This window comes from Ambystoma mexicanum, chromosome 6q (assembly GCF_040938575.1).
Source record: "Ambystoma mexicanum isolate Mex_15411 chromosome 6q, UKY_AmexF1_1, whole genome shotgun sequence".
NCBI lineage: Eukaryota > Metazoa > Chordata > Amphibia > Caudata > Ambystomatidae > Ambystoma > Ambystoma mexicanum.
In genome coordinates, this window is record NC_090937.1 from 228,314,462 (window position 1) to 228,327,300 (window position 12,839).

General features: G+C 44.0%; 1 protein-coding gene across 1 annotated transcript in view; it reads right to left on the minus strand.

The window, feature by feature from the left end:
• Positions 1–12,839, minus strand: part of MYOZ2 (myozenin 2) — a 257,211-nt gene that overhangs the window by 89,928 nt on the left and 154,444 nt on the right. Inside the window, exon 5 of the mRNA XM_069630686.1 lies at positions 10,166–10,346. Within this exon, the coding sequence (XP_069486787.1) occupies positions 10,166–10,346 (181 nt within the window). The remainder of the gene's footprint in view (positions 1–10,165; positions 10,347–12,839) is intronic.

A 12,839-nucleotide genomic window follows, 5' to 3' on the forward strand; every position in this document is an offset into this window, starting at 1 on the left:
ATTTCTTATCTCCCCCTACAGGGCTTCTCTCACCCCTCGGCGCTGCCCTTCATTCCCTCCCATGCTGTAATGTATTCCTCTTTCTGCTGTCATTCCTCATACCTTCCCTCCAAGCTAAATGTAAAATGCAATAATCAACTAGAGACACCACAACTATTGGCTTTGTCAATGCTTGTTTTCCCTTTCAATGATCTCATTCCCAGATGTGCAGGGAGTGGGCACCAGGCCAGGTGTGAAGCACATCAGGGCTAAATATAGCCTTGGCAACTGTGCACTTCTTATAGGCACCCAGATTGCTGAGAGGTGAGCACTGGTGATGAACATGAGTCATGCCTGGTATGAACGTAACTTTGATGTATTCCCTATTTAATCACTCTCCCGCTAAGCATGCTCAGACCAGTGGCCTTCCCGGAACTTTATTTCTTAGATCTGGTGGGTATACTGGGGCCTAATAGGGGGTATGAGGTCATGGTCTTCGTTGTTCAGCTCATTGTATTTTGTGCATTACAGTCTTGTTTATAGGGAAGTTATGCTGCTTTCATTTAATGCAAAAGTAGATAAGCAAATCCTGACAAATACTGATGCCGTTCTTAAAGTGTATGTCGCTCACTTCTAACGGTTTACACAGTGCAGCAGGTTTGGGCCCTGCAGGCGAGAGACAGTACTGAAGTGTGTGCTGTAATTAGGGGTTGGTAGCCTGGAGAATACTAACCAGTAGACATGGCCTAGGTGCGCCCTGAGGGAGACCCCTGTCTCGCATGCTTTAGTGCCAGCCTGTCTAACATTACAGAGTTTCTAATTGGCTGGGGAGCTGGGTGGCGCGTGCCTGTGACCCTCGGAATGCTTTAGGTTTGTTTGTTCAGGGGGTGGGCTGAGAACCTTTTCAGCCAGGTACCAAGGGTTTCTGCTTTTGAAGAGAACAGAAGCTAGAGGATTGTTTTGTGAGATCTGGGATGGTGCACACCAAAAGATGCAGTGCTGCTCTGTCTGCAGACTGTCACTCATACTCGGGGAGGGAGTTCTGACCCGGAAGCCCTGAGAACAGTGGGCTAACACGCAGGGGTGAACTGGCCTAAAGGGAACTCTGGAGATTTCCTGGTAGGCCTCTTTATCATGCTCCTCTAATTAAAATGTTCAATTGAAAAGGGGTTGGGTTTGCTCAAAATGTGTAATATGAGGCCACTTTCAATTTTATTTCCAGGCCCCCTTTTGGTTCCCAGACCAGCCCTGCTACCCCGGTTAGGAGTGGAAAGTCTGCAGGCCTAGGAGCAGACGCTGAAGACAAGAGCAGGATAAAAGTCATGAACAAAGAGGCTGCCATTTCGCAGAGGCAAAGTGGCACGCATTCATTGGTTGACTGCAGGAACTGTTCAAGGAGGTTCCCATAGAGGCAATACAATGACCAACTTTAAACCGCTTTGCTGTGAGAATATAAATGCCTCCCTCAAGCATGGACGCCCAGGACACGAGAGAAGGGTCATGTGTGGCAAATTGATTCAGGGACGAAGAGTGGGTCAGGATAGGGATAAGGCGAGGCACGTAGAAATGGGAAGCAGTTGGCGGAGAGACTAGGGTAGAAGATCGGGGGTTAAGGAAGCCAAAGGTGGCTGCATGGGTGGTTCCCAATAGTTCCTATCAAGTAGGAGGCCACATATGGGAAGAAAGAAGCACGAGTTTCATGTGTGAAACCCACCAGATTAGTTTCACCTCAAACCACAGACGGTGTGACATTGTACCCACTGAAAGAGACTACAGTGGTACCAAAAGGCCGTCCTTTGTGTTGCAAACGTAGCTCCTTTGTCAGACGTGGGCCTCACCAATGGAGTAGACATATTTCCCATTTTGTCAGCTCCGTTCAGTCAGAAACCCGCTCATGAGAGTATTTGCAGCCAGCACAAGCATTTGTAGGAACTTGGTTCCCCATGCCCCGCTGTGATGGGAGGACAAATTGACCAGGAAGCTCTAATTTGGGAACGTTGATTGGGACGATAGGGTATAGACTTCTGGAAGAGCAAGGGAGAGAACCATGGGTGAACATATGACATGGAGTCTGTCCGACTAAAACTGAGGAACCAAAGGACTGATCTAAGAGTCCCAAAGAATTTAGACTCTTACATCCCCCTTCCCCTTAAGTAAGCCTTTCCGGCTCTTCAGTGTACATAAATGAGAGGTTATCAGCTTCCTAAGATAATATTATTGTGGTTCAGGATGAGTTCCAGGAAGCAATTTATGTGTATATAAAATTCTGGTGGGAGCCTCAATGTTCAAAGTTGAACATTTGAATGTGCTCATTTGTTCTAATGGAGCAGGGCCGTCAGTCCAACTTGCAGTCTCAGCCTTGATAGCTGGCCTTAGAGCCTTTAGTGGGAGGCCTTGAGGCGGCTTACGAGCCCAGGTAAGTTACAGACGCTGGCAGTAGCCATAGAGATTGTATACCTATCAACATTGAGCACTGGCACATTGTACTGTCCAAGACTTTGGGCCCGATTCATGGAATTCTTTGCACGGTTCAAAGTGACTTTGCACTGCCGACACAAACACTTATTCATGGAACTTTGCAAAGTGTATTTTTGCAGTGCGAAGTCAGTGCAAGGTTCTCCTTAATTGCACTGCTCAAGAACTGTTGACTCATGGTGATGAGTGTGCTCTGCTTTGAGGAAGCATTGCCACTGAACGGGAGACCTGGTTGCGTTGGCCATGTCTGTGTTGCCCGGCTGGCGGCTGAAAGGCAGGTTCCACCTGATGGGAGCTCCAACTGGCCACATCCTCAAGGCTCAATGGTGGCCGAGCACCAGCAGCAGGAACAGATGGTTCGGATCTATTAATCGGAACACGTCTTGGCGGAAACAGTACCCTTCCATCAGAAAGCTGCCTGCCATCTGTGGGTGTGTGGCAGCTATGATGACTTAAATAGCTGCATCAACCAGCTGCTACAGCAGGTAATCATGCCTACCCCTGCACACCGCTACACTATTCCCGAGACCTCGCACTGGCATCCTGTGTATTCCGACAATAATTTAGGGCGTTGTGCGTTAAGGTGTTAAAAGGGGTGGGGAGTGGTTTGGAGTAGGGGCACTAGTGTAGGGGAATGGTTGTGGGGTAACCCCCCACCCGCAAAGATATTATCAAATACATGCTTCTAAGTAATTACTTTGAAGTAAATTACTTCGAAGTAATTACCGTCGGAAAAAAGACATGGAACCTTCGCACCATATCTCTGTTGTCTCTCCCTCATCACCCCCTCTTATTTTGTTCCTGTGTCTAGACCATGTGTCTCTTTCACATTAACAAGGATCAGTGTCTTCCTCTGTTCTGTAAAATGTTAGCTGGCCCCTCAGATGATGGTTATGCCACGACAGGGTTCCGTGCATTTTCCTTCTGCACAAAGATCTTTGGCTGAGCCGAGTTGGTTAGATGGTTTGGAAGTATGTTCCCAGTTCTCTCTGATCCATACTATCGCCATAAACCCGATGCTGGCGGGGTGTCCTGGCTGTTAATGGACAAGTGCAGTGAGAACCAGTACTGAGGACTCAGGTCCGTTAGCCTGTACAGCCTATCAGGGTGGGTTTTGTTGGGAAAGAACAAGAAAAAAATTCCCATTAATGTGAGAACTCCTGTCTCCTGCACACTATGGAACGGCAAAACATAGCCAAGAAATCCCTAGGTAGATTCAAACAAGTGGTTAAGAAAAGCCTCGTGCTATACATATAGAATTGGATATTGAGTCAAATGTTGATCTTGAATGAAATGCTGAATAATCTTGTTCACAAAAATGTGATTTACTATAAAAGCAAATGAATCAAAACCCAACGTGTTTCGAGAATACGATCTCTTCATCACGGGAATATCTGTAATGTAACTCCTAACTGCCAGGCTATGATGCAAGTCTATGCAAAAAGGACGAGCATACTTGTCCTTTGCATTTAACAAAAAAATGATATAATGGTTTATTCAGATGTAACTATATTTTCTCAAGATAAATATATCATATAGTTCACCATAAGCTTACTAAGCCACCTTATATCAATGAATGTCCATAAGTTATCTGGGGGTTGTGTGCTGTCAATGGTCGACAATCAGGTGTTCCTTGGCTGAATTAGCCAAAACTTCTAAGTGTGATATTTTCATTAGCACCTCAAACTAAAATCTGGGGTGCTAAAGGCAACGTTTAGTCCTATTTATTTCCCAACCCAACCTTTACAATGTGTCATATTTGATGCTTTCAGGATTAAATGGTTGGTTCTCCTCTGTTGGGGGGCCCCCTAAACTATTGTCTCAAAAGACGTTACTATAGGAACAGCCCTGCCTCAGCCCCACGACACTTGATTTATTAGGAAGATATATGTTCTCTCGAGCCAGTCAGGGCTTCAGAGCCCCTAGTATGTGGACTGACTACATCAGGAACAACATTAATTTCCTCTCCTGCTTCCGCCATTTAATCAGAGTAGCACTGGCAGGGCAGAGCTCCAACAATCTGTAGTCAATTGCCCCCGGTCACTCTTCTGGTTGCCCACTGACACCTCACAGACATTCCAAGTCCACCACCACAGAGGCTTACGTGGGATCAAGATGAAATGCAGCTGGACTCTCATCACCAGCTAGCAACTGGCAAAGCCAACTATACACCGCCCCACAATCGCACGACCAAGCTGACAGCCACCAATAAAAATGTGCATGCTGTCGTTCAATCCTATCATGATTTGGGCAGTGTTGTGGCCCAGCGTGCACCATGTGCTGTTAATCTGACACTTGCCTCCAAAAATATTCCTTGGGAGAGAGCGGGAAGGGGAATTCCAAGCAGGTAACTCCGCCCCAACACCACAAAGCCTCAGAAGGTACCCCCTCACCGATTATTTGAAGTCCTAGCTCTCCCAACTTCAAAGGTTTAGCTCAGTTTGCCCCCCTATAACCAGTAGCGTACGGACGGGCAGGATGAGAAGCAGATTGCCCCGTACCCCTCACAGGGCGTTCCCAGTGCTGAAAACCTGGACATTTGAGGCAGGGGTCAAGTCCCTAAAAATTAAAGTGGGACGACTCATCAACAAATGCAATGGGATGTGACGTCGCCAGACATTAGCATATCAAGTATACACATTTCATTAAATTGGCTTTTCGTAACCACTCAAATTGCACAGGACGAATGGCATTTGCCTTTCATAAAAATAACAAACACACAAAACCCAGAGAGGATATTTTCTTCTAATAGTGTTTTTGAAAACGTTAAAAGATGTACATTTTTTAAAATCCAACAACCAATACAAATGTTTTCCCAGGGTCTTGCAGTACTGATATGGGACATTTTAGCTTTAGTTGTTTGTTATTTTTCATCATGTTATACAGTGCAGCGTGCGTGAAGTGGCCGGCCTAGACACCTCATGACCGTGGTTCGATCCCCGTGATCGGCTTTAATGCATAAATTGAAAGAGAACATTCAATGTTTCTCATTTTAGCTAGGAGGGACCGAGTCCACCCACTGGAAAAAGTCGGTGGACTTCGACCCCCGACTTGAGCCCTGATTTGATGGCTGAAAACCTGGACATTTGATGGGTGTCTTAGACTTTTTCTCCAGCTGCTGCTTCAGGATGGATCTTCGGCTGGAAGAAAGTGTCCCTGCTGCATATCACAATTGCGTCCTGGGCGGCAACGTTTTCAGTGCTTTCTTTGTTTTTAGCAATGCCCTGCTAACAGGCAGCAGTTTAATGTAATGGCATGAGCCCCCACTTCCCAGTTTGGGCTGTCACTGAAGGGACGTGCTCCCCTTCACAGCTATCAGAATTAGGGGAAAAGGGCACCTTAGCAAGGGCCTTGGAGCTACTGTCGTAAGACATTCTGGTAGTTAGCAACACCTTTCTTAGGCATGAGGGTTTAGTCACTTGCTAGTGATGAGAAAGGCCCAAATGAAAGATCCTCTTGCTCCTCCAGTTAACGACTAATTCTGCGTCCGCTACCAAGACAATTAAAGTGATTAACGCAATAATGCTACTTCAAAATATTCTTTTATATCCATGATCACTGCTAGCTTGAGATGCAAAAAATGCGTTTGCTTTTATGTGAAAAGTCCAATGTTCTTGACATCCTACATAACAGCAAGATGGATGGTTGTGATAAACATTCGCTATACCCAGGTGGCATTACTACACCATTTGCTTTAATGTTCTACACTTGCATTTTTTGCATTCTGGGACCTGTATTTTTTCATTCCGGATGTGCAAATAAAACCACAATTCTAGTATTTTGGCTTAACGTGTTTCTAGAAGGATCTACGTATTGTCAGGTTGTTTAACTGTGTGAGCTGTGTATTTTGCAAGTAACCGCTATAAGACATTATTATTGTAGTACTTTAAAGCCAAAACGTAAATATGTTTATGAAGTAAAGCTTGGAAAGTATCTGTTGAGGCACTTAAATTGCAGAGTGGGTTAAAATCCGGACTACACTGCTTACCCAACGCGTGCAATCTGTGACTAATAATGTAATATTGCTGTGACTTAAATGCAAATATTGGAGTGCTTAGAAATTATTACGTTCACACTGCTTGGGGGAACCTCTCCCAATGTGGCAGATTTAATGAATTTAGGTAAGAAAATGGCCGTTCTCCTCTGTTGGTGGCTCCTGAGACCATCATCCACAATGAGTCATGGTTGCACTGGCTCCCACTCGCTCCCTTAACACTTGATTCCAATCACTGAACTTGTTTGGGCCATCCAGAGTCCTGCCCCATAAGAGAATGAGTAACTCTCTGCTATGCCCTTTTAGTCTATGTTATTGAGTCTAATGTAGCACACCTTTATTGTTTTCACAGGTTCTTGGAGCTTCATGATCTGCAAGAGGTGGGATAGCAGACTAACAGAAGTGGGGAGGGGGGGGCAAGGCATGGTTAATTTGTTGCAATGTTGATATGTGCAGATTTGAAAAGATAGGGATTTCTGTGCTGTATATGTTTTAGACTTTCTGTGAGTTGTCTGCATCAGTGGTTAATATATGCTCCATGCTGCCACTGTAAATTGTTCATATTGTTGTCTGTGGTGCCTGCCAGAGTGGTGTTTAAGGAGTGTGGAAAGTTGTGTTGGTCTATCTGTGCTGAGTTAGTGTGGTGTATAGGGACGTGTTGTGTCGAACGTGATTTCAGGCGGCGTACGTTCGATTGCGTCACCTGTGTTGTTTGAGTGCTGGTGTTCGGCAGCAAGATGTGTTGTCTCTTAGGGTGAGAACTAGAGTGATTTTTAGGTGCTTATTTTTACCATGTCTTTCCCAGCAAACCACCCAATAACCAGGGGAACCCCTTTTCACTTTGGAAACATCACAGTTGGCTGTATCTATTTTTAAACATTATTGCAAAACATTCTTTCTCCAGCTGTTATGACTTATTAAGCCATTTTATAGGATGTTAGTATACATGAAACTATATCAGGTGACACTGTGCCATTGCCAAAATACAGGGTCCACAATTTCTATTCTATTGCCTGTGACCTTCTGACTGACCACCAACACCTCAAAGACACTCAAATAGTAGTGTCACTCAACTGTACATGGGATTATGGTATGTAGATTGACCAAGGACTAGCAATTGACAAAGCCACCATTTGCAGCGGTAGTCTATCTCCATACCCAAGTCACGGTGTAGTTGCATCCCTGCAAGAAGACATAGCAAATAGTGCAGGGATAGCCCTTTACTCTCACAGATCTCAGCTCTCCTTCAGTGTTACAGATGATTATTTGATGCACAAATGTTTGTGCATGATGCATACCTTTGTGAAATCATGACTACAAGCTGATGGGTGTAGCAGAAAGGCTTTTTCTGGAGGTGTACTTAGTTATATTGTACAGTTTAAGAAGAGCTCACGTTTGCCACTGTAAGGTGTGAAATAATTAACCATTTCTGGCTTTAAAGCTTATAACGAAGAAAAAAGATATGTTTAATAAAAGGTTTGCATGCGTGTTTGTGTGAAGGTGTTTATGCAGTGCACATCTATGCATGTATGCCTGTGGGCGTGTGTGGGTGGGGCAAAGGAACATTTTGTGGACAGTGTGAGTGACAGGATGCAAAACTGGGGTCAGCATGTGCATATATTGAAATAGAATGTAGGATGTGATTTGGGCCCCAGCAGCATGAGAGGTTGGCAGTGCAAGCATATATTGTGGAGGCAGGCTTTTTTTTAGGTACTAGCAGCACAAAAGTGCGTTTTAAGTGGGCAATTCTGCAATGTACTTTTGAGCCCACCCTCATGACTTTCTATGGACACCAAAAGCATGACAGGGGGCAGACCTCATGGGCTGGCTTGGGCAGAACCTACTTGAAAGTGAGGCAATGCTGGCATGTATTGCTGAGAGTGGCTTCTTTGGGGACAGCCAACATCAGCATGTGTTACAAAATGTTACTGTGTGTTAAAAATGACCCAGCATCTATTGGAACCTCTTTATTTGTGTGTCCTGAAGAGCAGATTGTAAATTCTATATTGTTGCTCACTTTTTATGAAATTCTGGCTCTGAAATGCATAATTTTAACCCATTATTTTAAATGATATATAATGGGAAGCACCAGCCAAAACCTTACTGGATTAGTGCAGGTGCGCTTGCTCAGTTCGATTCACTGGGTGCAACTACTAGACTGTGGTCGAGTAGCGCATCGAAGTCCATGAAGATGGCTAGTTATGTCTTGCTACCAGTGATTTAAGTGGGATTAGAAATCGAGGGGGGGGGGGGCTTTCATTAAGGGGTGTGGCCTAAGTACACGTGTACTTAGGACATGCCCCCTAACGACAGCCACCCCTCGCCCAAGGGGGGGCTAGTAAAAGAAGTAAAGCTGGGGCACACTGGCATTGTTACCTTTGATGCACCCAGCCTCTCCTTTTAAACAAAGAAGGGACTAGGTGCACCAAAGGTGTAACACCATTTTGTCCCAGCTCACACGCACCAGGGAGCCCTTTCATTCAAGGAGCCACATGGTAGGAAAAGCTTTAATCACGGGCTCCTTGTATGAAAGGTCTGGCTGCTGCTGATGTCTCTGTACTCTAAAATAGGAGGAGGGCTGGAATCCACAGCTCCCCTTTTGTTTCTGAGTAAATAGTCATCACCCAGCATGAAGCAAAGGGCTTCATGCTGGTTGATGTCTATTTACTCTGAAACAAAAGGAGAACTGGGCAGTCCACCCCTCCTCCTGTTTGAGTACATAGACATCAGGCCGTCTGCATTGCAAGGTTACACCTGCTGCCTGCATGTACTTCGGTTTAGAAAAAAGAAAAGGCCTGCCTTTTCTTTTTTTCTAATCGAAGTGCTGACACCTGCAGGCAGCTTGTGTAACCGTGGAGACACTGCACAGTCTGCCTGAGGTGTCAGTGTGGTTGGGGATAGCCACGGTGTTCCTCGGCAGGGCCCTGTCTCGGGAGCAATTACTGGAGACTGCCGGGGCACGGCCAGGCTAGCCCCGCCCCACTTAAAGCCCTGCTTGCTACCTTCTTTGATCACACATTGAAAGATCCCGAGTTCTCTCATCCAAAAAACAGGACTCCTCCATCCCAGACCCTCCTGCCAATCCTGCAGCGCTGGATATTCCCCTACCTGCTGTAACCATGGCAACGCTAGAAGCAAATAAATAGTACTGACAGGTACAGTGAAAACAAATAATAATAACTTGTGTCGATTGTTCGTTCAGGTGACTTGGGAGTAGTGTCTCGTGCTTGGAGGGGTCCCCAATTATTGCCATTTTTTTAAACAATTCCCTGCAGTACCTCTTCCCTCGGTGTAGCCAGGAGCGGCTTGCTCTTGCAGTGAATGCCCGCAAGGAATTATTCCGTTCAGGCCTGAGTGCTGTCGTGACACCACCACAGTTTGGTCCTCCGTATCGTGTTCTCACTACGAGGTACTTTGGCTGTTGCTTCCTGTGTTGAAAGAGTGGAGCGCATTGGTGCGTTTCATAATGGCCTCTTTGTCAGAACAGAACAGCTCTTGTTTCCGCACCTGATGAGCTATTCATCTTAACTATGAGCTCAGGACTGTTTCCCTAGATGGCAAACCATGTATAGTATTTCCTTCCTAAATTCAGTTGTCCTTTTACATCCGCCCGTTTGTACGTTATCCCCATGAGTAAATCCTTTCCTTTGCATATAAAGAACAAATTAGCACCACACGTCCTTTTAAATTAACATTTTATGAAAGGAAACACAATACCTGTTAAAGCTCTTGTAGTCAGCCAAATGCGCCTGCTCGGGAGTGGGCAGCTTGGGGTACAAAGCATCCAGAAGCTCGGGGTCGTTGCCAATGGCCTCTTGCCAGGGTGACTGGTAGTACTTTGGGACAGCAGTCGTGTTGAACCTCTCAGGAGGGATTCCCTTCAGCGGACCTGAATACCCTGCAATGATAAAAAGAAAGACACAAAATGGCCGTCTTCAGTTGAAAAAACGGGTCCAGCAACTGCCACATTATGTTGTTATTTATAGAGACCTCCAGACTAACAAATCACAAAAACGTCTGTTATAACTTTTGATCTAGTGCATGGATTCTTTTGATAAAGAGGTAAAGATCAATCCACGTGTTCAAAAGTTATAAGGGGAGATATATTTTTCATTTTAACATAGGCCAGGTGATGCAAAGGGGTGCAGGGTTCCTTCTGAAGGAATCACACATCAGAAACACAAACTATAAGGAACTCCAGAGTTGAATGCTTAAGCTTTCCTCTTTTTCCAAGAGTGTCATCTTTTTCCAAGAGTTTCATTCTTTCTTTGTCTGATGAAGTGATCTGAAGATTAGAAAGCTTGGCAATGAATTACTATGTTAAACTAAGATATCAACCTGTTACTATTTTTGATCAAAGCCGGTTATTGTTTTTTTAAAATATATTCTTGAAAACATATCCTTTTCTAATTACTGTGGATATATTTTTGTAATATAACTTTCTAACGCCCCGTCTGATCGCCGGCTTTTGCACCTGTGTGGGTCTTCGAAACTTATTGAAATTAAGAACTGATACCCCTTGTAAAAATCATGTTTTTCTAGTTGATTATGTACAAGTAATAATAATAAAAAAAAAAAAATAAAGTATGTTTACTATCGTAAAGATAGTTTCCGTCCTCCTATTGTAAAGCGAGCAATGAAAAGAATGTTTTTACTTTTGTTACATTTTAATAGAATTTATTTTCCATTAAGCACTATTAGCACTTTACTGCTTGGTCTGCTTTCACTTTTCTTCACAAGCTACAGAACTGTCTAAGGATACAAGGGAAGTAGAGTGAAATTAGTAAACAGGGCAGATAAGTATTTAAAAGGTAGTTCTTCATCTGAATTGTGTATCCCGTCAATAGCGCTGCAGGCGGCATGTTGGTTTTATGTACCAATAGAGAAGATTTTTATGGTAAAGCAACAGAAAGTGTGACATTTCTCTAATATCACCACAAAACTATGGAAAGGCAATGAATACCACCAGACAGTTGTTAAATGCATGAGTTCCCGCCGGCTTACAATTTTGTTAATTGCTAAGGTTTTCACATTATAGATGTTTCTGTAGGAAGTTGAGTATGAAATCGTATTTCTGATGCATTTATTCCTTGGGTCAGGCAACATTTGGTTCTTGGAGATGTTAGTGGGCCACCCTGAGATGAGGGGCTGCTACATTTCAAAGGGATTAAAGTATCTTTCAATCTTTTGTACAAAGATGGCGGTAGTAGGTAGTGACAGCACGGAAAGGGCTGATCTGCTCCTAAGGGCAGAGAAATGGGTGAAATGGGTGAACATTCCTGATGTGACCTGTCCCAATGTAACCCACAGAGAGGAGTGCAAAATGGCCCAGAAGAAAAATCCCTTAATGGAGCCAAACGTGCCAGCCAGAAAAATACTCTTGTATGTACAAGTCATTTGGACAATTACCAAAGGACTAATCCTGTAGAGAGCAGGAAAGGTAGATGTCCGGATTCTTGGGCTAAGGCAGGTTTCCCCAACCTTTTGTGCGCAATGAGCAACATTTGCCTATCAAATGAAATGGTGAGAAACAGCCAATCTTCAACGGAACATGTCGGCACTCAGTTGGCAGAAAAATGATTTCAGCACAAATTAGAAATGTAAGAAACTTAAGGCTGCTAATAGAACATTTTAATTTGCAGTACTTAACAGTTATCTAGATTACATGCAATTCTAGTAAAGGAAATTTGCAGCGCCTTAAACTTCATTTGACATTAAGTGGTTGCTTAAAGGAAATGTTGAAATAATTGAGCAGTAAGTAGTACCTTTTTAGACCGATAGGGCCAGTCAAGATGTTAAATGATTTAGTACAATTAAATAAACATTACCACAGGTTTCAGGTTATCAAGAAAAATACTTAAAGAAATTCAGTGCAGATGTTTGGACAGTAAAATTGGTCAGAAATGGAGCACTGACTTTCAGGTGTGCTTTGGGGTTCTGACCAGGGATTTTCTGAGAATCTTAGTGGCAAATGGTGCATAAGCATTAAAGGCCTGCAATAGTGTTCCTCAGTCATTGATTACTGTATTGTGGACTGTTTTTTCTTCAGGAATGTTATGAAATGTTGCATTTCTAATTGAACAGAGAGTGATTAATTTTCCAATCTCCAGGGGTAGGCACCAGAAGAGAGATGTCTGAAAGCCAGCGGGGCTGGTTGGTGATGCCTAAACTCAACAAGGAGGTGATGGAAAGAATGACTGATTTTAAAGAAATTAAAACATATTCTCTTAAAACTATTGAACAGTTCAGAGGCCACAAAGGAAAATGTCAGCTTGTTTGAATCTTTGGTTGAGCTATTGACAAGCGGCGTCCCCCAATTCAGGCGGTCCAGGTTATAGAAAAGGGTGCACCGTGGTTCGATGCAGAGTGTAGAAACTCGAAAAAAAAATAA